This window comes from Zosterops lateralis (genome assembly GCF_965231275.1).
Source record: "Zosterops lateralis genome assembly, chromosome: 3".
NCBI classification, from domain to species: domain Eukaryota; kingdom Metazoa; phylum Chordata; class Aves; order Passeriformes; family Zosteropidae; genus Zosterops; species Zosterops lateralis.
In genome coordinates this window covers 46,951,391-46,978,662 of record NC_139764.1, presented here as the reverse complement: position 1 = coordinate 46,978,662, position 27,272 = coordinate 46,951,391, and the positions used below count along the sequence as shown (strand labels likewise).

Here is a 27,272-nt window from a genome sequence, read left to right as displayed (position 1 = left end):
TCTTTTCAGAAGCCTTGGTCATAATTTTGTATCCATGTCAACACTAATTTTCTGGTGTGTGCAAATTTCATTAGTTTACAGACATTTTAAAGCAAGCATAAACAGTTAATGCTGAAAGGCTGCACGAAGGGAGTGCTGGGATTTGTGTCTGTTCAGTGCAACAGGGAGAACCCTGTCTGGATATTGAAGGAGAAAGGAAACTTCTTGCTGCTCCTTTGCACTGCTCTTGTTTCCAGGGAAATGAGTGGGTGAATTATGATTGGCATTGTACCTTTTGCAATGTACAAACTTAGAATTTACTACAAATGTGTTCAGACTCTTCTGGCAGGGAAATGAGATACATAAAGTGTAAGTTGTCAACTTAATTCTTCTTTCAAAATTTGTATTTGAGGAGAGGGAGTGTTTTCTCATCAGTGGAGTCATTAGCTATAGGTTTTGCACCTTCAAAGTTATAACAAAACTGACTATGACTTTTGTGGTACTGCAAAAGTGTGGAAAGGTTTTCTCTTTTTTTACCCTCTGATATAAAATACTACTAAAAAAAATAAATTCAAACTTTTCCAAAGTACTTTTGCTGCAGAAAACTCTAGCACAAAGAGGCCTTTGTTTCATGGGAGTATTTAAATCTGTGGTAAACTTTTGCTCTTTTGTATTTGGGTTTTTTTTCCTTCCCCAGACAGGTGCCATGGAGCTCTCTGACATTTGTAGAGCAGATGGGATGCCATTTTACAGTTGTATCTAACTGACAGAACGTTACATACACTATCCATACATCCTGCCTTGGAAAGTGTAGGGCAAGGAGTTTTAGCACTCTTTTCCTCCAAGCAGCAGCTTGTTTAACTCACTGCTGGATCAAGAGTGAGAGTGGTAACTCACTGACTGGCCTGTGAAACCTCTTGGGAATTCACACCTTCTTGGTGCTGAATTTGCCATTTTGGCAGGTTGGTCACTTGCTGTTGTCTTGGCTGCCATACATTGTATTAGGTAGAGCCACAGATGTTGTTGTGTGCATGTATTTTAATATAAATAGCAGCACTGTCTGTGAAATCCCGTAATGATAGACATAATTGGGTATGTGTAAAAAACACAAAGATGTCTGTGAAATGCTGTCTCTGGAGATGTGTGAATGCATACATCCCTCCATGCCTTCTTCCCATTTCACACTCCCAAGGGAGGAATTTTGCAAATGTCCAGTTTTGGGATCCAGAATGGTCTTATTTGCAAAAGGCTGGTGGGCGAGAAGGTCTCATAGAAGAAAATATGCCCCAATTATTTCTGCTAATCTTGGCATGCCACCATTGTGCTCAGTTCTTACACATACATATGCCTCATACAAAAAACACATCATAACTGTTTCAAGTGTAACTTCTCCTGAAGGTTGTACACTCTGTGGCAGGTCTGGTTTACATGAGAAAGCCACATTTGCAATGTGCTTCCAGCATTTAAATCCTGAAAGATACATATGTTTCCCCAGCAACTGCATATTTGGAGGAAGCAGGTGATGATTTAACTTTCAGAAAGGTAGCTGTAATTAATAGTAATTGTCACTGGATATGACCAAGAGGGGTAGGAATATCCAAACAAGTATTTAATGCATTTCAGTTGGAGTATAAATGAACAAACAAACCCCTTGCCCATGAGCAGCTGTAATTTTTAGAATTATTCTTATGAAGCATATTGAGTTTGAGATTCTTGGCTTCCTTGTGCAGCAGCCTGTCCCTCTGGCAACTGCCATCCTCAGTCATATCAGTTACATGCTGCCACAGCCACTCAAACATCTTGTTCAAATGTTAATATTAAAAGCAGGCCAGGTGGTTGCAAACTCTGGGCTAGATGGTCAGTTCAATAGCAAAATTATAGGATTTACAAATAGCCTATATAAAAATTCTCCAGTTCTCCAGGTGACAATGGTTGTTTCTGTGGCACTGGCATGCAAAGCATTTCAATGCCCTTTGTGGTATCCTTGATACCTGTAAACTCTAATTCTAACTTGCATTGTATTTGGCATGAGTGCCATTCAGACATCCTTTGGAGTAAGTGCTGGCGACTGTGCAAACGACTTTCACCGTCTGGTTTTAAAGAATTAAAATACAAAAGGTATTTGTTAAAAAAAAAAAAAAAAAAAAAAAAAAAAAAAAAAAAAAGACTGGTGAAATCTTAAGAGGTAGCACAGACAACTCCAAGCCCCAGAGCAGAATCCGTTGTACCAAAATAATGGGATGTTGTGAGGCTCTTTTGTGTGGCTCTCAAGAACAGGTTAGACAGTGATGAAGGCACCACACTGACCCCAGGCAATCAATTCCATTACTTTTATGAACCTTGCAGTTAGAAAGCTTTTTCTAGTGTTTAACTGAACATTGCCCCAGCTGCAATTAAACCTGTTCATTCTTGCCCTATACCCAACAGACAGAGAAGTTTGTTTTTCTTAGTGAAGCAAAGGTTTTACATACTTGAAAATTATTATCCTATTCTCTGGCAATCTTCTTTTGTCTTGGATAGAGCAGCCTCATTCTTTCAATCTCTGTTTGTAAACATCTCATTTATGTGGTCGTCTTCTACATTTTCTCTCATTAGTCCATGACAGTCTTGACATGTAGGGCACACTGGATTGATCAAAACACAACCCAGAACTCCAGCTGATGGCTTGGGCGTGGTGAGCAGTGCACAGATTGCTACGTCTTGCAGGTGGTTCTAAATTCTACTGGCTGTACTGGTATGTCCTCCTATGAAACTTGCTCTTCTGCAGCAAGATGACTTTTTTTGATCCATGTTCAGGAGTTATTTTCAAGCTAAATTTAATAAGCATATTCTCTATTCTACTGGACAGTCTTTTAATTAAAATATTGAAAAACAGATTCCTGCAAAACCTCATTCAATATATTTTTCCCTTTGGTGCCAACCACTGAAAACTAATCTCTGAAAGTGTGTCTTTCAACCACTTGTGTACCACCTTATAATGGCATCAGCTGTGTTGCATAAGGTAGAAACCTTATTAAATTCAATGTATATTCCAGCTGCTGCTACTTCTTATCCACTACCAATTATCCTCCAAAGTAGGAAATTAGATTGATTTGACAGAATTAATTATTGTCAAATCCATTTGGCTGTTTAAAACTCTTACAGGATAATAGGGTAGAAAAAGAAACATTATATAACTAATTTGTGTGCCTTTCCAGCCCCGTGCTTGCCCTCCCTTAGCCTTCTTGAACTCTTTTCTTCATCAGCCCTCATTTGTAATTACTGTGGCACAGGAGTGAGAACAAGAGATGGAAACAGCAGCCATTACTACTGCCAAAATCCTTGTATCTTGAAGCCAAGCCTGGGCATTCCTGGATGAAAATGAGCAGGTTAAGCCTATTTGAAACCACCCGTCTCACTAAATACTATAATACTATTTAGCCCTTTGACACTGCCCTGAATTTTCTGTCATACCTGAAGCCTTTTACAATCCTTTCTTATGCAGCTGTAAAAAACAATCCAGCTATTTAACCTCTGTTACCTGTGTACATACACATTTCTTTGGGAAATGGGTGCTAAAATATTTTAAACCTATTTCTCCCTTGCCAAAATCTATTTACAGATCAGGATAATATTGTGCATGTCTGGGGATCCTTTGAATGTTTTCTGTTTGCAGACAAACATAAACACTAACTAGGCAAGTACAGGCAATAGAAAGCACATGTTTAAATCATGGTTTGTACAATGAAAGCTGATTTAAGTAACTATCCAAGAGGATAATTATATTTCCTTTCTATTCATAAGAAGTCCATATCTATTAGTATGTATTTGGAAAATGTAGGAGTTAAAAAGTTATCACAACACTTGGAGAATGCTTTTAGGAAGTAAGGAATTTGTCTTTTTGACAAGTCAAAGGGCAATCTTTTCTTAGATCTGTCTGCACATGCAGTTTACATATACAGATATAATAAATAAATAATAATATAAAATAATATAATAATTTTTATCTCTTAGAGTTTTAGATTTCTATATAAACCCCTGAAATTTGGTGAGTAATGAAAATTGTCTACATGAGGTCTAATACCTTGCTGACATCTTACTGTGAGCTTATTTATATATTCCTTGGATGCCTCATGTGTTACCGTGGGAAACCTGAGGGCCACATAGGCTTTTCAGACTCCTAAGCAATTGCTCAGATAGCATACCCCTTAGAATCATCCATTGAAACCACCCAAAATAATTCATGGAGCTGCAAGTCATGTGAAATTAAGTCATGGATTGTATCTAGCCCAAAGCCTTGTGGGCTCGCTGCCCATCCCTGCTGCCGCCTCCTCAGCTGTAGGGACAGCAAATATAGAGTGAATCCATAAGGTCACTTGGCCTGTCCCTAAGACACAGGGTTACTGCTGCTCTCTCTTATATTCCCCACACTAATATAGCAATTTTTTTTCATTCCTTTTAATTCCCTTTCCCATGTTCTGTCCTCAGTGACACACAGCAATAACCAAAATTACCAGTTTGTATACACAAATAATGTCATCGTTTTATGAGCCAGTATTTCAGGGCTTAAAAACACATACATTTATCTCATTGCCCTGAGTTACACCCTCTTGAGCTTTCGTCTGCAATCTGGCTTTCCCCATGGTGTTTACACACCCTTCATGCTTTCAGATAATCGCTGCATCCTTCCCAGTCCCTTTAACCTTCATCTACCCGAGCAACAGTTGTTTGTTTAAATTTATTCCCACAAATCACATCTTCCCACAGAAGTCAAAAAGAATGTGTGATGCACTGCTGGGATCAAGTGTATTAGTAATTTTCAAAACCCCAAGTCTCAAATACTTTTTGTCAGTCATATGTTGCTACAGGATACATACTGTATTGAAGCAGCATATTTGGCCTTGTAAAACACAATTGCCTAATTATTAAATCCTTGCAAATGAATTTTTTTTTTCTGAGAACTAGAGCTACCAGCCTACTCTACATATACTTAAACAAAAAAAATTCTCTTTAAAACTTCATCAACATGGAGCCAGTACAGTAAGCTTACTGCCCTCAAGGGCTGTTTTATCATCATTGATGCAGTTGGTTGAGTTGTGGAGGGTTAATTCCTCCCACTCACACCACCACAGTCACAATAACCCTTCTGTTCACGAACTTCCCAAAATATTTATTGAGAGAATAGCTTGAAGATATGTTTTCAGTAATCCTTAAGCCTGTTTTCACTTGTCTTTTTTTTTTTTTTTTTTTTTTTTTTTTTTTTTTTTTTTTTTTTTTTTTTTTAATTACATTTTGGGAGGGGGTTGGCCAGTGCTTAAAAGCTGGAGTCTCAGATAGATGGCTTCTTCTCAGTTTAATTACTTTGACAGGCACCTCTCCTTTCCAGCTGAGCTACCCTAACTGGAAGCAGCTGCTCCTTGGAATTACTCCCCCTCCTCGCTGAGTTGCAGAAGTAATAAGTGTCTCGTGCCCCTTCAATGAATTTATGGACATGAAGTGCAGTGTGAGCCTGCTCCTATAGAGATGTTTCTCTATTTTCTCTAGTATTCAATGAAGTTTTATGAAGTGAAACATGCCATTAACAATAAAGGAAAAATGAAATGTACAGATTGGATATGATTCTCCACTTCTTTCATAACTCTTGTTAGTGAGTGCAAAGCAGGTTTTATTATACCTTTCCATGGCAATTTGAAACTCTGATTTGAGAGAGAGTCTGAAGTGATTGATGGTACAGCTTGCTGGGCAGTGAAGAATAAGGCTTCTCTAGAGTAGCCCAGACTCTGTGAATCAAGCTCATGCCTGTGTTTACAGCCACAGCTGAAATGAATACTTATCATCTTGACTACATTGTCAGAGTCTTGTGAATGCTCCAGATTTCATCACCACCTCAATGATTTATTTAACATCCTAGCACCTGCAGCCAGTGATGTAAAAACTTCAATTTGCTGCTGTTTTTTAAATAATGGAAATGTAAATTCCTGGTTTTATTTTTCAGTAAAAGGATGAAGGTGTGACCTAAGTGCACCCTAATGACTTAGACAATTGAAACTGAAGCACTCCAAAAGTCTTACTTGTAAAATTTCATTATATTTAAATGCAAGCGTAATATTCAGGTCCCTAACATCTGTGATTTTTGAACACTAATCATTACAACAGAAATTGCAACAGAAATTGCAACACAACTGCCTTCCTGCTTGCTGGTCAGCTGCCATTTGTTTTTCCATAAATTGTCTCTTTATGTACATAAACTGTCTCTTTATGTACGTATCTGGGCTTGCTGCATGGCACACAGGTCAGCCAGGGGCGCAGCTCTGACATGGGGAGAACACCCATGTTTTAGTCAGAGGTGGTGCTTTGGAGAATGGGCAGAAAGCATTTAAAAGGAAAGATGGGGCAGCTGTTTGGAAAGTGAGGGAAGAGAACTGATGAGAGCTGTTTCTAGGGATGGAAGCAAGAGGAGAAGATCTGGTAATGGAGGAGGAATTACCCCAAAAGAAACTGATCTGAGAGAAGAGAATGAAGCTAATACATTGTTTTCCAGTGGCTGCAGGAGAGTTGACCTCAGCCTGACATGATGCGCAAGCAAACATCAAATTATCACATCTGGTCACCTCTGCCTCGCTGAGAGCTTCATGCAGGTTTCTTTGGTCAGCTTCTAAATTAACTAGGCCCACCTACTTCTTCACTGCCAATACATTTATGTGACTTCCAACATAAGCTTGAAATATGCAAAGCCTAAGCTCAGTTCTGAATCCTTGTGATACTGAGTCAGGCTATGGTAGGGTCTGTTTTCTGCTGATTAAGATGGGGGTGAGGGGAGGGGTAATGTATTAGCCTTCACAGAAACACTTGAGGAAAAATTTTGTTCTGCTATGTTTTGGGGCAGTATTTAATTGGTAAATTAGGGAATGGGTATTAAGTGAAGTGTGGAGGAGGTGACTTTTGGATGGAAGCAATGTGTTCTGAATGAGAAGCTAAGCAATTCTTCCTCTTTCGTTTTCTTCCAGCTGTCTACAGTTGACATGTTTGGGTCACATTATACTTTGTTGTAATAATATTTGTTAAGGGCACATCTATAAAGTTTTATCTCTGTAACAGGCAGATAACTTTTTTTTTTTAAGGTCCACATTTGCATTTCATGTTTGGTTGCTTTTGCAAAGATACAACTAATGAAACTGAAATTAATGAACACTCTTGGGTTTCTTTTTCCAGGAAGTATTACTTTTAAAAATGTTAGTTTCTCTTTCAAAGGGAAATGCAATAAGCATCATCTCTGAGGTGCATACATTTTTATCTTAAAAAAATTATGCTGGTCACAAAGTGAGTAGTAATGTAGCTGTCACATTGTGAGGTTGGTCATCTTTGTTGATGCTCTTCTCATCTTACCACAGCTAACTTGGGAGTGATATTTACATCAGCACTGAGCATCTCTGAAATACACAGTTACAACACACTACTGAGTTGTACCTTATGCCACTTTTATGATGTGCTTTAGGATGAGATCATCAGACTCCTTTTCATTAGTAATTTACTAAGAGTTTCAACAAAGGAATCAAAGGACACCGCATTTGGAAAAAGGACAGGCTGAAGTAATATTCTCAGTTTTGAGGCTAGCTTCTCACTTTTTTTACTGCCACAGTTCTAAATTTATTGGGATAAGAGCAGCCAAAAGACACTGAACTAAATACTTGTGTCACCATGGCCTTTGTAAGTCTCTTACAAAAATATTTGTATGCACCCCTTCTGGCAGCTGCTTGTGAAAACAATTCAATCTGTTGAGCAACCTCCTGTGAGTGACAGTGCAGAGACTACCCCTAGGTATCTCAAAGGATGCTGAACTCCTTTCTGAAAAATTAATTAGGGTTTAGAAAACATTTTGTAAAAATTGCTGTAGAAAGCTAAGAAAAAAGTGAATGCTAACTATTTCAACACTGACAAGAAAAAAACAACACATCAAAACTGACTTTGCTGTGCAGGAAGAGAAGAGGGGAGGCTGAGTTTAGGTGGAGAAGACAGAAGTAACACAAAGAACAAGAGTCTTAGTAATTTCTGGAAAGTCTCCAGACTGTGCCTGACATTGTGGGAAGCAGTTGGAGTCCTGATCTGCAGGCACTTCTGGAGTGGCTCGATGTGCACGTAAGCAGGAACATGGCTGTGGTTTCCCTTGGGATATGTGTTCCTCACCAGTCAGGCTCCAGCTCCCAGAGCCTCTCCACTGGCTGAGCTACTGCTACTGCCTTCTAGTCAAGAAATGTGATGTTGTGCTCCATGACAGACAGCGGACCTGGGCAGGATATGAGAGGTCTCTGTGGAACATATCTGTGGGCAGGAAAGGGAAGGATGTGAACCTTTCCTTTCTCCTTATAAGTCAAAAGATATCCTTCCAGGAGGGCTGTGATGCTTGCTGTGTTTAGATTTATTTTCCTTATATGATTTGTCATGTAAAGGCACAGCTACTGTATTTTAAATGAAGCCTGACAAGCTTCACAGAATGTCTGTGTCTAATGAGTGTGGTGCTAGCCCAAAATATTAAGACTACAGGAATAATTTCCCTTGGTGTATGTGTCTCCCACTTTCTAACTTTTTAATCAAGTAGAGTACTGATATCTAGGGGAATGATAGATCTGGTGTAATGTGCAGTTCAGACATTCATCAGAACACAGCAATTTGTTGTTCCTAACTGCTTTCTACTGATAGAATTAAACAGACTTAACTTCATCTGGTTAGTGTTGGGCATATCAGTGTGCTGCTCTCACTGGGATGTGCTACTCTAGTCAAGAGGCTGGCAGGAAGACTAGGAGCTGACAGCTAAACCTCTAAAAGAATAAGTAATGATTTCTGACCATACAGCATATAGTATATGATCTAAATACCATCCATTTTAAAACCATTGGATAAGTACTGTCTGTATCGTGTCTAAAATCAGGAACATTTTATTTTCTATAGTTGTCTAACTGTCAGGGGGTGCTGAAACATGATCCTTTTGGAATATATAGAAGTCTGATGTGAAAATGGATAGATCATGGATGCATGATGGATCTTGTACTCTCTAATAGTTTGTGTACGTACTTTCTAGGAGGGTCTGGGACAGTGATAGCCTGTTTGTCAGATCGACTAATGGGTCAGGTGTGTGGGACCCCATTCTATCCCATAGCAGAGAGCAATTTCTGAAGCAGCCCCACTGGCATGTCTGCTTTCTGTCAGAGAGCAGCTGCTGGCCCCTTTGGCTGATAGAGGTGATCTCTACTCCAAAGGACCATGCTACTAGAAATAATAATACTACTTAAAGAAGTTCTTAAGGAAAATAATTCAGAAATGAAATTCAGGAGAGAGGTAAAAGAAATCATGTTTCAGAAGGACTTTGAAAAAAAACGTAGCAAGGGCAATGAGATAAAATTGTTTTAAGATGGATCTTGATAAGTCGATGGGATGGAGCCTACAACCACTAAGAGCTGCATTTCCAGTCAAAGACTGTGATGTGAAACTTTGCATGTTTCAATTTGATGACTTCCACCATGCAGGAGGAGGGCGAGAGCTGAAAGAAGATGCAATCACTGGTAATAGTGTGTCCCATTGTAATGTGCTTGTGTTAAGGGTTTTAGGGCTTTGGCAGATCACCTGCAGGAGCTAGCTGGAATTTTTATTTCTCTCTTTCCCTGCAGCCTCTCTGCATACAATGGCTTGCTTATTTGTTTCTCTGAGGCTTTGATGTTCCGATTTGGACTTGATCTACTGGGCAGGGTGTTGTTAGTGATGTTGAGAAACCTCATGTGTTTTGTTCATGCACGCAGAGTTAATTGTCAGGTCTCTGAGCAAGAAGCCATTTCTCTCAGGTCATCCGTCAGGAACCCATGAAGTTTGTTGTCCATTTACTCTGTGGAGCATAATCCCCTTTCCAAGGCAACCTGATCTCACCCTCTTGCACCCTAGTTTAAAATTGATATCAAAGTGCTCGAGGTTGTAGATTTCCTGGATTAAATGCCTTTGATGTGGGTGACAACAGTTGTGATAATCTGGTTATGATAGTGCATGTTGGCTTTTCCAGTTTATTTTGACACATATTTCAATTTTTCCCTGTTAAGTATTTTGTTGAAACACGTGACATTGTGGTGAGATGGCACACACTGCTTTGGAACAGAAAGTTTGACATCTATTGCCTTAATGACTCAGAGGTTTGTGTTGGAGGTTTGTGCTTTTCACAGAGAAAGAATTTTTCTTAGTGAAAGCCATCTCCCTAAACCCTCAGTAAAGAAAGGAGAAAGATGAGCTTCTTTGTGGCCACCTTAACCTGGAGGTAGGGTCCTGCTCTGAGTATTCCTCTAGAAGAAAGTCCACACTCTCCTGAACACAGACCAATGCTCTCTGAGTTGATTAATCCTGCCTGGTTTGTATTTGTGGGGAACTTACATTAACTTTACATCCACGTGTAGCTGATGGAGTGATAGGAAGACAGGCTCATATACACAGTGCATCTGCCATAACTCAGCAAGTCTGCACTGACCACATGTGTCAATTGTTTCTATCTCCTCTTTGAGAATTGCAGAACAACCATGGGGAGCTTCACAGCCACATTGCATGTGCAACACTCTGGGAATTCGTATCAGGATTGCTGCCCTGCTGCCTAGTGCTGCCCTGAAGGTGCACAATGACCATTTTTCAAGAGTTCCCAATGTTACACACCTGGTCAGAGCTCTTGTGAAATGTCATATAAAATCTCAGAAAATTGACCAGATTTATTTCTTCCGATAGCTAGAGAGAGGTTCAGCACAAGATTCTTTTACAGAGCAGTCTTTTGAAGATGCTCAAATTATCATCTAGGCAGCTACAGATAAAACTGCAAACAAAAACTATTCTAACATGCCAAATTTCAAATAATTAGTTTTTTTGTAGTAGCAGTTGTAACAAAATACTGCACTCATAGCTGGGCTTCAAAACCCTTATAAGATCTGAGTTTCTGCTTGTTCTATAAAACTCCTATACTCTTGTTGCACCCGATTTTTCTAAAATACTCCTGGGATTTAGTTCTGCAGGACACTGGCTTCATCAAAATAGAGGAACCCAGTCATATCTAGAAGGAGGGAGTGATTCTACTTGAGGGAAGAGCAGGGAATTATTTAGCATGTCATATTCATTAAATATCTTGAGAAAAGTGGCATGTTTTGAGCAAATGGCATGTGAATGTCTGAAAATGTGTAAATACTATAGTTGCAAGACCATAGAAGATGGCAGCTATTGTAAACTGACATGGGTTTGTTTTGATTCTCTCATGTCCGTTTTGTTTTAAAGCAACTGCTCCTGGAGTCACGTGATTTTGCAAGATCTTTCTTTCCTTATCTCACTTTCTTGAAATCAAAGGCTCTGTGTCTCAGATTAAAGGCTGAGGGGAAGACTGCCATGGCCATGCATCATGCTCCTCTGATGAAAGCTGCTGCCTCCACAAAAGGGATGACATAATGGCTCAGGAAGCAACTCTGGGACCACCACGGTTTATAATCTAGTTTCTGTTACCTGCACTGCAAGGCTGAAAAGTGTGGCTATTCAGGACTTGCTTCTGTAAGTGATGTAGTCATCATTGACTATGAGCAATGAGCTCGGTGGTCAGGGAAGGGCCAGGCAAGTGGGAGTGCTCCTATTTGATCTTAATCTGTTGCCGCCCAAGACACAACGAGGGGGTTTAGGCTTTGTGCTGCAGGGTTTGTTTGTTTGTTTGTTTGTTGCTTTTTTTCTTAATATGCCTCAATCTATAGAAAAGACCAAGTACAGAAGACAGTGTGTATGATGAGCCCAGAATACTTAAATCCGGAGATCAAGAGTGCCTTGCTTAGATATTTTAAAGTAGATTGACATTACTACTTAAGTGGTTCAACATGAATTTCTGAGGGTCAGTCAGTAAATTACCCCAGACTAATTAAACCAGTTTTGAGTTATGCAAGCCATCTCAGAGTACTGAGAGACTTCACTGACACGCCTTTAGTCTCGTACTTCATAGGCTTATAGTTGTGTACAATTTAAAGGTCAATTAGAAGAGATTGTATACCTTTTGGGCTTTTAATTATTTCTCATTACTAGTCAATAAGAAGCATTACACAGGGTGTATCCTACATGTGCATCCTAAAGGAGGGTCAGTAAAATTGTGCATATTTCTACATCATCAGTGGTTTCTTTACCACTTTCTCTCACTAGAATTCTCCCTTAGTTTTTCTGCCTCTGCTTCCCACCTCCTTTTCTCTGTTTAGTTTGTGCTGTTAAGCACCCCAGCAAAAACTGCAGTAACAAAGTGCTTAGAAAAGTCTTGTCCTTTTCTTTGTGGCAGTTGATGAGAAAAGCCAGCTTTTCTCTCCAGTGCTAGCCTACAAACTAAAACACACGATCTTAGCTTTGAGGACAGAAAAAGAGTATTGCTGAGAACATTGAGAGAAGATGAGTGCAGTAACTCCACTTTGCCTTTATTCATTCTCCAGATACTATTCTTAGCCCTGACAGCAAATGGTATCATTTGTTGCTGCAGCCCTCACAGGCCACCGGTGCTGTGCCCTCAGAGGGAGCCTTGTCAGCTGTAGGGCTGGCGAGTGGGCTGAGGGGACCCTGGGGCTGAACAGAGACCCTGGAGGGGAGCACAGGTTCTAGGGCAGACTCTGAGTCCTGTTTGGGTGTGCAGGGCATGTACAGCCTGGCAGTAAGCAGGGCAGGAGGGATGTTGGAGGATCTACTGACTGCTCAGCTTTGTGAGCTCTCAAAATGCTGGGCCAGTGTGTGACAGCTGCCTACCCATTAAATGCATCACTTTCCCCGCCACCCCGTGTAGACAGGTGCTTCCAATAAATGGCAGCTCGAAACAGTAGCTTTTCAAGAAGCATCTAAAGATTTCAAAGCTTAGGAATGAGCGCTAAGAGTAAAGGATTTCCTTGCTGCTGGTCACAGCAGAAGCTGGGGTTGAGGTGTGTGGTGGTGGATCGGTCCTCAGGTCATCCTTCTGCCACTCCTTCCATCCACAGGCAGTGAGGTTTGGCCACTGTTACTTAATGTGCCTTCCCCAAGAACTGCGGGTGTGTGGGCACTTAGCAGTCTCCCAAGTGGAATTCAGGTGCATCGCTGCTGCTGTCTGTAGTTAGTAATTATTTAATTCGACTATAATGGGGATTGGAGGTGGTACCAGGGAGCGTGAGGCACAGACGGAGGGGGGGCAGCGTTATCACAGTCCCTCCCCAAGGGCGATAGGTGACAAACCACCGCTCCTCAGGGGAACGATGCGGTGCCGGTACCCGAACTCTAGACCCGAACTGACAGGGTGTCCCTTGCGCTGCCGCCGTGTAAGGCGTGCGGCTCACACCTCTCCCCAGAGATTCTTTCCCCGGTGTTGAGAAAGCGCTGTTGACTTGGCCGCCGGCTCTCCCGGCCGTCAGGGGTGACGATGATGGCAACAACAAGAGCCACGGCAGGGATCACTTGAGTCCCGACTGCGGCTCTTGGCTTTGGGGGTGCGAGCAGCCGCCGGGGCGGCGCTGGGCCCTTTGTTGCCGCCCCGGGGCGGCCCCATGCGCCGGGCGAGCCCCCGGACGGGCGGGCGGGCGGGCGGGGAAGGAGGGGCTTTGAGCCGCAGCGGCACTGCCGGCCGCCCTGTCGCTGGTGGAAAGTTTGGAGGGCGGCGGCGGCGGGGCCGTCCCGCGGTGTCCCGGGGCGGGCCGGGGCGGGCCGGGGGAGGATGGCGGGGCGGGGCGGGCCGGCCGCGGCGGCGGCGGGGAGCCGGCGGTGATCCGACGGCCGGGCCGGGGCATGGAGGGGGAGCGGGCTGACGGCCCCGCCGCCCCGGCGGAGAGCGGCACGTCCGAGGTGCTCGCCCAGCTGTGGGCGGACGTGATGGGCATCCTGGTGAGTGCGGTGCGGACCGGGGCGGCCGCGGGGACAGCCCGCCGCGGGACGGGTGTTTGGGGCCGGGGATGGAGATGCTGCGGAGCGCCCGCCGCTCTTCCCGGCACCTGCCGCGGAGTTTGCCCGAGCTGGAGCGTGCCCGTCCTGTACGGCGCGCACGTCCCAGGAAAACCAACTTCACGGGCAGAGCTACAGGTGGTGCCGGTGACCGCCGTGGCCGCGGTTGCGGAGCAGAGCGCTGGGCTGCGGTGCCGGGAGGGGCGGAGGGGCCGGGGAAGGAGCGGGCCGGGCAGGGCAGGGCAGGGGCTGCCCGCGGGCTCGGCCGATCAATGGGCGCATTGTGCCCCGCCGCCCGGCCTGCCGCCGCTCCGGGGCGCTTCGGGCCGAGGGCGGGGTCACCGCAGCCTCTGCCAGCCCCGCACGCGTTTGGGGTGAAGCCCCGGCCGGGGGACGCTGTCCCGGGCCCCGCACCGCCCCCGGCACTCCCGGCGCTCCCGGGCCGGCTCCGCAGCCCTCAGTCCCCGCAGTTTGTCCGAGACGAGTTGCTCGGTTACGGCCCGCGGAGTTTCTGCGCCGGTGATCTTCTGAGGAGGGACTAATCCTCGTAATTCACTGGCTGCAGACAAAAGAGATGGCCCCAGTAACGAGGGCTCAGGGAATTAGGTTTAATGGGCACGTCGCGTACCGACAGGACGGACTGGATGGCAAACAGTGAAAATACAGGAAGAGTCAATCCTTTATTTCTACTTGCAGCGAGAGAATAATATTTACTTTAGGTGCAAGATGATAATTACGGCAGAGGACTGCCACTCAGCAAAAAACAAATACTAACGTTATATACGTACTGGGGCTGGCAGCCTGCCAGTGATACAGGAATGTGGTAATCAACAGTGGAGTGCCTGTTTATTCCTTTTAAAAGCAAATGAATAGGCTTGGTGCGTGTTAGTTTTTGTTGTTAACGTTTAACCAGCAGACATTCAAGAATATTATGAGAAATACTGTTTGGAAAACTGCCATGGAACGTAATGAATTGTAAACCCATAGTATCTAATGCAGAAGAAATGTTATAGAATCTAACAGAGAATTTAATTAGCATTTTATGCTGCTTTTTTTTAATTATTTTTTAACCACATGGACTTTATTGTTAATATTCAAAGTCAGGTTAAAAAAACTTGTCTCATTCTTTTTCTTCAGAGAAATTCTCCCTTGACTTGACGTTGAGTTTAATAGCACCCAACTGCGTACCCTTTTTCACTGTAAATGATTTTAATCTAAGAATGCAAGCAGAGTCAGTTCTGCCAGTTTGTATGGAGCACACAGTTGGTACTTTATGAACAGTCTCTTTCTCTCTTTTCCTGGCAGGTTTCAGTACTGCATTTAGTAAGAGCAAAGTGCTATTGGATGCCTGGGAAGGAGTGTTTGAGGAGGCCAGACCAACAGCCTAGCATGCTGAAGCTCAGGGCAGAAAAAGATCTGATTGTCACACAACTAATAATTTGAATTGGTTTCTTTTGGCCATACAAACTAGTTTCCTTCCTGGGAAAACAGAGCTATTAAATTATTATTTGTCTTCTAAGAAAATTATGCTAAAATCATTTGTCTTAGAGTTGGTCAGCTTTACAGAAAGGAATCATGGTTAAGAAGTTGCTTGTTTATATCAGTTGCAAACATCACCCAGCATTATTAGCATTTCTTACTTCAGTGTTTTGTGTTGCAACACAATTACAAATACGAAAAGACACGTTTAGTTGTGTCTCCTGTAAGAGGGAAGACAGAAGTCATCTCACTGCATGCTGTCAGTTCTCTTCAGATGTACATTTTTAAAGAGTTCCTAGTCTTTTGGGCTGCAAAATAAGGTCCTAATATGAACTGAGTATAAACTTACTTAGTGCTCTGTCCTTGTTTGAAGGCAAGGAAGAGGTAGCTCCAGTGCCACTTCCACTGCTCATCTTTATGTTGTACAGAGCTTTGTCTCTTTCAAACCTGTGCTGCAAAAGGCAAGCAGTAGACTGGAGCTGTGGCTTCCAAATGGGAGGTTAGTTGTTAGCTGGTTAGTTGTTGTCCGTGATGCCACATCAGTGGGCTGTATAGCTGGCTTACTTCTTTTGCATTGTCAATTATGTGAAAGCATGGGTCTTAATTTTCTGGGATGTGTAGCAGTTCATGACTCAAACTGTCTGGGTAGCACAGATGTAGATACCAGAGTGATTCACTGGGGATGGTTCTATAAATGAAAAAGTTGGTGGAGTGATACGCTGGGCAGGTTGGCCCTGCAGCAGCCTGGAGGCTACCGAAGGAATGCACTAGAAGAGGGAGAGAAGAGACAAGATTGCGCTTGTGAGACTCCTACCTGCAGTCCTCTATCCAACTGTGGGGTTCCCAATACAGGAAAAGACATAAACCTGTTAGAGCAAGTCCAGAGGAAGGCTGCCAAAATGGTCAGAGAGATGGAATATCTCTCCTGTGAAGAAAAGGCTGTGAGATTGGAGTTGTTTTTCCTGGAGAAGAGGAGGGTTCAGGGTGACCTAGTTGCAGTCTTCCAGTACCTGTAGGGAGCCTACAACAAACGTGAAGACTTTTTACAAGGGCATGTAGTGACAGGACGTGGGAGAGTAGCTTTAAACTGGTAGAGGGTAGTTTTAGGTAAGATATTAGGAAGAAATTTCTTCCTAATATCCTAATTTCTTTATTTACTGTGAGGGTGCTTAGACACTGGCACAAGTTCCCCAAAGTTGTGGGTGCCCTATTGCTGTAAGTGTTCAAGGCCAGCTTGGATAGGGAGCTCTGAGCAAATTGGTCTAGTGAAAGGTGTCCCTGCCCATGGCAGGGGCATTGGAACTAGATGGTCTTTAAGGTTACTTCCAACAGACACCATTCTATGATTCTGGGATCTTGGAAGGAGAAAACTAGAATGAAATTAAGAAAGAAGGTGATCATCAGAAGTTTGTTGATGGAATGAAAGAGAAAAATGCATTCTTAAGCCATGATTGTAGGATGATGCAGGGTGGAGGGAACCTCAGACAGCATCTAGCCTTACCTCAAGCTGAAACAGGAGAGCTCCGAGGTCAGGTGAGGTTGCCTGGGGATTTACTCAGTTGTTTCTTGAAAACCTCCAGGGACATAAACTGCACAATCTCTCTGTGCAGCCTGTTCCAGCAATTTGCTGTCATTATGGTAAACAAGATGTTTTTCATAGAATCCTAAAATGCCTGATTCTTCCCTCCTCATACTGAGAAGTTAAAGCAGTGGGGTACAGCAGGGGAAGGTGTTGCCTTCCTCCTACTGACCCTGCTGGAGACCTTGTGGAGTGTGGTGGTGTCTGCTGTAGGTGCTGAATTAGGAGGAGAGGACATAGCTTCCTTCACACCCAGCTGGTATTTAGTACTGAAGTTACTTGAAATACAAATTGAGCCCCTCTCCATATCTATGTGGATAAGTATGTGTTTCATTGTTTCTGTATTTCTGGTTACATTCCTTAAAATAGGACCTCATTAGGAGGAACCTGTGATGACAGATCCCAGGTCTGGAGGGGAAGCAAATAGTTGTCAAGTGCTGCTTGTAAGGAGCATATTTTATGGACTTTGAAGTCATGTTATAGCCCTATACTTGATAAATACTGAGTGTATGCTTGCAGCTGTAGCTGTACTAGGTCTTGCTGAAGTAAATGTGGCCTTTCCCTTTTCTAATGAAATATTCCTTAGGTGCAGCTGTGGTATAAGCACCTCAAGCTATTTGTGCTCTTAACAGAGCTTGCTAGATAACAAAATTATACCCAAAAGCTTTTGCTTAGTCTGTAGCAAGCACATGCTGGAATGTATGGGATAATTATAATTTTCAGTGTTTCAAAGCAACGGTGGATGTTGGAAGTGTACTAAGGTTTTAGAGAGAGGTGGACTGTGAGTAGTAATAAAGAAATTCTCTGCATCACCAAAACTCAATGCTATAAAAAGGGATATTTTGGGCATAAAATCATGTACTGATGTGGTGATAGTAAACTCTGTTGATAAAGGTCTAAAAGTTTCTATGTTATGAGATCTGAGAACAAATTTTAATATGGAATGGAAATCATGAACTTCATTCTTTTAAAGATGTGCTTTCGAAGCGTGGGCTATTGACTTTAGCATAGGGAAGTCATTCCAGTGCCCCTCTTGTTGACGCAAAGTTTCTCCTTCGTGTGTGTATATATATAAGAGATATCAGGTCAAATCCTGACATTAATTAAATCACTGGCAAAACTCTGATCAATTTAATAGAACAGGAGTTTCACTGGAAAAAGTCTTTTTTGTGTGAGGAGATTTTGTCTTCAATGGCCAAGATACAAAAGATACAACAGTACTTGAAAGACATGCCACAGAATTAGAAGTCTTTCCAGCTTTTTATTTCAAAGCAGTAGCTAGTTTTTTGTTTCAAATTACTGAATCAATTGCAACAGCTGAAACCAAAAAAAAAGTTTTTAAATAGTATTTTGCAGTTATGAGGAGAGAAAACCAGTCCTTTCCCACCATCTTCTGTTAGTTGAAGAGAACAGAGTATTTTGAGGATAAGAAAGCTCACTTGGCTACCAAGAGCCCTATTATTTACATATATAATCTATCTTGGTCTCTGTGTTCAAGTGACTATTTGAATTTCTTATCAAAGTAATAAAAAAAAAAAAACCAAAAGAGAGAAAGACGCCAGCTGATAATGCTACTGTGATAACATGTAATTGGATACTGGCTAACATACTTTGGGAAGAGGAATTTGATATTAAGCCAGGGAGTCTGGATATCTGGAAAGATCAGGGAAGTAGATCCCCTACTGATAAAAGCAGTTGTAGAACTGCCAGGAGGAGTTGTGGCAGCTAACACCAGCCAAAGACTTCTTGCAGGATTGTTCTTCCTTAAACCCTCATTAAATCACTGTAACCTGCTAAGGAAATCTTTGCTCTGTTGCTCTCTCAGTTTCTCATTGGGTGACTCTGTTTTTCTGGTGTCAGATTGGCACCAAAAGGCCACTCCAGCTGAGATCTTGGACGCTCAGCACAGTTCTGTGGAAATACGCAGGCAACTGAATAGTTGCTTCAGGTAGAATGTGCTTTTGAAAATGCAATATACTTGGGTTTTATGATTTTTATGGATGACATGTCGGCAAAGTGCCTGTGGCACTGTGTAATTAACTCAGTTTAAAGCGCTTTGGGACATTCTGATTCAAAGCACTTTTGTTCCAGCTTCTATTTGGGGTATGTTTTCTAAAGCATATCCCACTTGCAACAATCAGGATAAACTCAGAAGGCCTGGCCTCTGCTTTCCAACTAGCAGATATTATGTTTTCTATTTTACAAAACCATGGAGAGTATTTTGCTTTCAAATAAAGAAGTCTAAAGAGAGAGTGACTGACTGTCAGTTTTGGTGTTGGATTCAATATTATAATTTAAACTTAACCTGTTGTATCTCCTTTGCCTTTCCATGAAATGTTGTGCCTGGCAATGCTAATCCCTTTATGAGGAAAGACAGCTCACAGAGATAACCTTTGGTCTAGGCTTTTTCTTGCATGTCAGGGCACATGAAACAGATGTCTCCATCAGAGAGTTTAGTCCCTGTAAGACCCTACACCATGAGGAGTGATAAGAGCTTTTGGTTCTGGTGCCCACCTTCATTCTTTCTTGAAAGCAAATTCTTTCTCTTGCTGATTTGCTGTGAATATAACTTGGAAATACTATTTTTGTTCATACTTTTTTCGTCTTTTGAAAGTCAGTCAACCAAGCTTGCTCTGTTTTTTAAGAGCAGTGGAATACAAGGTTGCTAGAATTTTCCTGTAATGATGCCTTCTTCCTTATGTGGATATGAAAAGAATGACAGTTTCTAAACGGAAAGAAAATGTGGAAATTGATGTGGAAAAAGAAAAGGTGTTGCCCATGAGCACTTAAAGGACTTTATATTACATGGAATGCAATATACTATGCTACACGTGTTGGCTGCCATTTTCTACAGCCAGGTGAAAACCTCTTATTTTTAGTGTATCTTCGAGCAAATGACATTTTACAGAAGAAGGTAATGATAAATTTAACTTAGTCGGATGCTGTGTAGAAATATGTGTAAATTAGTGTTGATTGTATAAAGTGCTGTGCAAACAGGAGCAGAGTGGAGGGACTGGGGCTCAGAAACTGAGCATGGGGTCACTACTGGATGTGGCACAGGGCCAAGGGATGGGGGAAATGGGTAGTGCCCAGGGCAAAGGAGTTTGAGTCAGAATCTCTCCTTCCAGACCCAGGTTGAACTGTTCCAGTTTGTGCCCTGGGCTATGTTCCTTCAGGTTTTTTTTGCCTTCAGAGGTGGCACTGTGGAGGAGAGGGCACTCAGTGCTGGTGCACCCAGCCTGGCTTCCTGCAGCTTTCTGGGGCACCCTCTTGTCACTTGGAGTCTCTGGTTGTAGCTTTTCCTTCATGCAGCAGCCCAGGCTGCCTTCTTTTCTGCTTACCCTGTTGAGATAGTATTAATGGCCACAGAGTACACACGGTGTTGATCTTTCAGGAGGTTCGGTAACACAAGGAGGAATAGGAATTACTTTGTAATGACCCAGCAAAATGATTTGTCACAATACCTGTTTTAACATTGAATGCTGCTAACAATTTCCCTCTTGGTGATTGCTTGACACAGCTGATGACTAATGAACCTGCTGCTTTGTCTATTGGCATTATTAGTGGTGGGAGGAGGAGGAAGGTGATTGTGACTGCAGGGATGCTGAGGTGGCTTTGCAAGGATCTGGATTCCATGTTTTTCCAGAGAAAATGGACAAAAGGAAGAAACTGGGTTTCATATGTGCAAGTCTAAAAATCACATTTCTACTATAAAAATGTGTTCTCCATAAAAATATATGTAGACATGTTGTGTGATATTTCTACCTGACATCAAGAGATAACTCATTGGCAGGGAAAAATTGCAACATGTTTTGTGCACAAGGGTTCACAACACAGATTTCCATTACTGAAAATAATGACACTAAAAATAAAATAAGCTACCTGTGCCTTCTTCCCCCACAGTGCAGTTGCTGTGGTGTGGGTCAGGTGTGGGCACTTCATCTTCTTGAGGCAAGAGGAACATTTTTCCTGGTTTATGGTAGTAGCAGAACTTTGTCTACTGCTGTGTTTTGAAACACAGACTTCTAATGTATCGGGTTTATTTGAACTAAGATTAGTATAATAAAATACTTAATGGTTTAAATTCTGATGACACCTGTATAAGCATTTTTGAGCTACATACTAGTTTTAGAGGCATGTTTCCTATGAAGAGCTGGAAATTGAGAGTGGGGATTGTGTAACATATCTGGGAAGGAGTTTTAAGCAGGGTAGCTGGAAAATTGAGTGGACAAGCTTAAGAGTATAATACAATAATGATTTATAAATCACACATTCAGGCTTTTTAATGGAAAGTCATACAATAAATTGGAGAACTGGTTTCTAATACCCATGTCACAATCTGAGTGTGATCTGGTTGGGGTGCTGTTGCAGATCTGTTCTCCTGCAAGCTCATTAGACTTTGGTGATTGACTTCTCTGTGGCCCTACATGGACATGGAGATATGCTCTTGAGATCAGTTTGCATCATCAGGCCTCCAGATGGAGAAGATGTATCTGTTTTTGTGTGTGGGTAAACATACACCATGAGGGTTACAAGCATGGTAATATAATTATCTAGAATATGAATACATCCTTTTATGTTTCATTATTGTCACTGTACTTAAGATGATATACAGTGCTTTTTGGTCTTGGTAGGTAACAGCCTAGTAATCTTTGACCTCACAGTGTTCTCCACCTGGAGTATGTTCTTCCTGCGTGGGAGTGTGTGTAAAGGAGATTAGGTAACTGTTTAATATAATAATAAAAGCAATGCTTTGAAATCTTTGCAGCAAACATGATGAGAGCTGATAGATGATAGTGGAAACAGTACCATGCTTGTTACAATATTAAGTTGAGAGTACATAAGCAATCTCTTGATTGCCAGATGCTCCTGACCCTCCCACCTGCGACTGAAGATGCCTTATGCAGTGCTGATAGGTATGATGAAAACAAAAGGTAAACAAAAGATAAAGGGTCTACTCTCTGCACTGTTTACCTAAAACTTCAGGAGCCTAAGGCATGAGCTTATTTATAGCAGAGCAGTGTGTGGCCTGTAGGCTTTTAGGAAAAAAGGAAAATGCATCTTTTGTTGTTCTTTCACAAGTTCAGATGAGTTGAGCCTCCTGCTCCTTTCAATGCCAGCACCAGGCTGACCCTGCTCTTCACTTCACTACAACCCCAGCACAACTCGATGGAGGAAACATGAGAGCTCATTGCACCGTGGTGGCGCTGTTAAAAGTTCTGTCAGCGAGTGCACATCCACAGCTGGAGCTTGGATGAAAACACATGCCAGAGCTGATTGCATAGCATTACATTGCACTTGAGAAAAAAAAAGGCATTTCAGGCTTTTAAGGAATTTTGCTTGCCAGAGTAGTATCTTGTGAGTCACAATATATACCTTTAGAAATTATATGTCACTGCTGAAGAATCCGTGGGGTTTACACATTTTACATTTGCAGAGATGTTTGGATATTTGTGTTCTGCCTGTTAATTATCTCTGTTTATCCATATCTGTTACAGTTCTGAAACATTATCCTTCTCTTTGGATTCTGTGCCTGCTGTTTTCCAGCAACTCAGCCAAAAGGGGTTCACACCAGAAATTTCTAGTGCAATCCTAGGGATGGAGTGCAAATTGAGAATACTTATTTTCTATTGCTAAATTAAGAGTCATCTCCTTTCACCATCTATGTTAGATGTGCTTCATGTTGTTGTCAATATCACTGCATAGACTTAACAGCCTTCAGTTATGCAGAATAATATTTAATGTTTGTGAGTTTTGGAGCTTTAGTGGTTGGCCACTTTAGTGCAGTAGCTCTGAAAGCTGATGATAAATCCTTTCATTTAAACTACAGTTTATAATGTCTGAGGATGAAAATAAGAAAAACCCTGTTTTATGTGTATTTGAATTCATACATAATATCCACCAACACTTAGAGGTTGTGATTTCCACTCCATTATTAGGTTTCTTTCCCACCTTAGAATTCATAAATAACCATTGTAAAACAGGAAAGGGTGTGGGCAGACCACATGTTGTATGTTAATTGTGGTTCCTGTCTTCAAGTTTCCATCTTCAAGATGACTGTATGTTTACACTTGAAAAACACAATGCTTGTGTTTGGGGATTTGAGAGTGTGTTTGGGGATATATCATGTTTTATAGGAAGGTTGGAGAGAAAGATGTCTCTGTGTAACATTTTATCAGAGGACTGGTAATGATACTGTATTTCAAAGCCAAAAAACCTGGTAAGGAGAGGAAATTTCTAGAGGCAATTTTTCTTCTGAGGTTTAGGGGAAGGGTCTGTTTTGTTTGTTGTTTAATCAGTGGAGACTGCTCTGTTGTAGGTAATGCAAAAGGACTTCCCATCCTTAAAAAAATCTGTTTTCCTCTCTAATTACACCTGCCTTTTTTCTGAGTGGTTTGCAATGAGACAAGAAATGGAGTCTAATCCTTGAAGTCCTGCTCCACTGTGGTGCCATGTTCTGATATGTACTGAATTGAAAGGACATTAGGATGTTTCAGTTCAGTGAGGTTTATTGTTTCCTCCTCAGCCCAAACCCAGCAATGCATTGTTTAGATTTTGTGTCAGGGAATGAGTATATATGTGCAGATGGATAAACCTTGTAAAACCTAAGCTTTGCATGATGGCTATCTAAATTCAGGAAGATAACAGGGAACATAAGGTCAGGGACCTCACCAAAATACTGGTATGATGGTGATGATAAAGAATAGCTTCATACCACATATGCTATGTGGTCATAAATAAATGAGAAGGGAAAAGGATCCTTCTGCATATCCTTGTTATCCTAGTCAATGATGAGTCTCACTGGGTGTTTTAGTTCCTGATTACCAAAAGTAGGAGGGAAAAAAAAAAAAGTTGGATGTTCTCAATGCTGCTTTTTCTCTCTGATGGAATGGTACTTTCTTCGAGTAATCTTTGCCAAGTTACTCGTGGGTTTTAATCCTTGTCTCCAGTGTATGTAGAATACAAAAGATTGTACAAATCTTCATTTTTCATCTGCCAAGCCTAATAACTACTGCAGAATCCTTACACATAGTTAATTATTTTGTGAACTTTCATAAAAGAGAGAGGAAAGGGGGATGAAAAAAGGTGTGTGAACTCCTGCTGACCCTTCTGCCTTTCTTAGGCAGATCTGTTGCTGGGGGGGGTGCTTGAGCAGCTTACAAAACCAAAAAATTAAAAAAGATTGAAGCAGGGGTTTTTCTCCAGATTTGTGCCCCTCCTAGGAAAATACCTCTCATATAAAGCGGAAACAGACGATGACGGGATGGTGGGACAGTGAGTCAGTATCCAGAGCTGTATTTCCATGGCCAGAAAAGCAAAAAGAGTCCCAGCTGAGAAGGGTAACTTGCAACTGCTAGGAAGAGGGATTTAGAAGGATCATGTGAAAGGAAGAATTGCCGCCTTCATGGCAGGAAACGGCTGGAGCACGCACCGGGACCTTGGCAGGGGAAGGTCAGTGTGCAGGCTGGCTTCCAGGAGGCCAAGAGGAGGTGGCTGAATGGTGTGGACGTCAGGAAGCACGTGGGAAATAAATAATGCTTGGTTCAGAAATGAAAAGGCTTATTTTAGGCACTGAGTAGAGATATCAGTGCAGAGTAAGTCTTCATGTCTACTTGGTCACACCTTGTTTTGTTTTTGCTTAGGGACAAATGCAGGCTATAGGTGGGTAACCATTGAAGTGTATGAGTCATGTGAAACTAAACCGTCAAGGTATTGCCAGCAGATGCTTTGAATGGGTAATTGGTAGCAGAGGGCTGGTTAGCTGAAACAAGCTGGGGATGAGAAAGCAATTTACTATTTTCCTAGAGACAGTCTGATGCCCTGTTTTCCTGTTCACATGTAACTCATTCTGAACCAGCCTTGCACCTCTCAAGCTTTGAAGAGATTACCATATCTGAAAATATATGGTTTTCCTTTGAAAGAATCATACAGCGAAAATCCTTGTTTTCTCTCAAATCCTAATTCTCTGTGAATGAAGGAGCTTATTTACTATACATCCTTTGTTTTGAAACTGATAATGACACAGACTGTGAAAAGTGGTGTAACATCTTCTTGCTCAGAGAAGCTCCCTGCTGGTTTTGTGTTGCTTCAGATGCAGCCTGGTACAGAGGTTGTCCTACCACTTCTGCTGGGTTTATGGGGTGGTGTTCCCTGAGACTGCAGTCACTTTTTTCATCTGAGAAGCAGAGTCTGTGAGGAAACTCCTTCCATCTGAGACTTTTGTTTCATGTTACTGTCACTTTTACAACTAGGTGAGATGTTTTTCTTCAGCATGACAACTGTTCTGACAAATGGTTAGTTAGCAGGATGTTTTCCTTTTGATGTTCATGTCACTGTGCATAAAGAAGTTGCTCAAGTGAGGGCTTAGCTTGCCATCCAAGTCCAAGTGTCTTTATCTACAGTTATTTTCTTTCAGCCTATAGTTCAGGGCCTTGGGTCAGTAAGAATCAGCTACCGGGTTTTGTAGAGATGCCGTTTTTTTGTGAGCTTCATTAACACTGGGGTTCTGCCAACTTCTGCTTTTTATGACCTCTTTAGCCATATGGGGCTTTTCAAATTGTTTTTTTGCCTCAGTTTGAGATACATCTCTGTGATGTGCAACACTTGAGCAACTAATTCAGTCTCCAGTAAAAGCAACATAGAATTGCAGAATATTGAAGTTGGAAGGGACCCATAAGGATAATTTAGTCCAACTTCCTGCTCCTCACAGGGTACCTAAAGCTGAACCATAAGACTAAAAGCATTGTCAGATGCTCATTGAAATTGAACTCTGACAGGCTTGGTGCCATGTCTCCCAGTTCCATGGAGAGCCTGTTTCACTGCTGGACCACAATCTCAGTGAAGAACCTTTTCCTAATGTCCCATCTGAGCTTCTTCAGATGCAGCTTGATTTCTTGTCCTCATGTCTGTCATCAGTGGGCAGAGCCACTGGACTGACAGCAGCCACAGGATTAACCCCTTCCTTGAAACAAGCACATGATATCCTTCTTGTCCCCCCTGCAGAAATATATGGGCTTGAAATACCTGAGAGATACGGCAACTGCAAAATTATTCAAGCCCAGACTCTGTAGGATGTGCTCTGTTGATAGGCAGAAATATTCTTCTTTTATTTGTGTTAGAGGCCTATTTAGTCTAATTAGGAAATGCTTTGGCAGTGATGAAGCAGTGAGAGCACACAGGAACGCAAAAAGCCCTTCTTCATTGTACACAGATAAAGGGAAATGAATAAATAAAATACAGAATCCCAGAGTGGAAAGGATTATAAGCTGGCAAGTGATAGAGTTCTTATAGCTAGGTTGATATCCCTAACTGATATAAACATGAAGCCCTGTGCAATGTGTGGTACTTAAAAGATACACATCTAAATAATATTTAAATAGATTCTTCATTTTTAAGACCCACTGGAGTGTAATTGTATTCAACTTAATTAAATGAACTGAAACCCCTTGATAACTGTGCTTTACTGTTCCTAAATAAAACACTCTCCAAAGAGAGTTGAGGAAGCTTAGTTAAGGCAATAAAAAACCTGAGCCAGGCACCACGAAGCTTTGCATGAGCAGTATTATATTTAGTTCATCTGTATGCTACCTACAGTGGTTGAGACTGTGTTAACAGTGCCATACCTCTGTTAAGACTCAAAAGCTGAGGCTTCACTGAAGTGCTTTAGGGCAGAGTCAGCCTTTCTGGTTTCAGGTTTGTATGAATGTGGGGTGTCTATTTAAGCTAGTTTATTAATTCTACCCCTCTGTGCCAACGCAGAGCACGTGTTCCCTGCAGGAGTGAGGGTTTGCAGGGATAGCACAGCCAAGCAGGATGGGTGGCATTGGTAAAGGGGAACCTGGGCACAGCTTGCTTATGGGAGCTACAGGAAGCCATTTCTTCTGCTGCTAAGATTACAGGGGGAGACATGGATTGCTGCCATGCTCAATTACAGTTGTTTCCTTTCCTGGTAAAAGACGTCCTGTCAGGAAGCAGTAGGAGTGAAGGCAAGGTTAGTCCCTGCTTATGTAGAAGTGTTGGGTGTATCCTCTAGGCTGCAAGCTGCTGAATTTCTAGCAGGAAAAAAACAGAAAAATATCAAAGTTTGAGAATGCAGTTTCAGCATCAGCATTCTGGCTTTCCATGGCTGGCAGCTGGGCTGCCCTCTGCACTTACAACAGTAAATCAAGGGCTGCGTTTCTGGGGCACAAAGTGCCCTGTGCTGCTGGGTGCTCAACCGGGATTGCTGATTTCCATACCTACTCCCAAAAAAGAGGAGCGATCCTGTTGTGCCTTGGGGTGTGCAGAGCAGTGTTTTATCATGCTTCATAAAAACAGCTTGAAGTGAAGG

General features: G+C 42.1%; 1 protein-coding gene across 4 annotated transcripts in view; it reads left to right on the top strand.

Moving 5' to 3' along the window:
- LOC310907744 (SAM and SH3 domain-containing protein 1-like) overlaps positions 1–27,272 on the top strand; it is a 524,902-nt gene that overhangs the window by 390,348 nt on the left and 107,282 nt on the right. Inside the window, exon 1 of one of the 4 annotated variants that reach the window (XM_083858183.1) lies at positions 13,719–13,827. The exons of the other annotated variants lie outside the window; for them this stretch is intronic. Coding sequence (XP_083714309.1) covers positions 13,732–13,827 — 96 coding nt within the window. The 5' untranslated portion in view covers positions 13,719–13,731. Of the gene's footprint in view, positions 1–13,718; positions 13,828–27,272 lie in introns of those variants that run through there. 4 annotated transcript variants of the gene reach the window in all.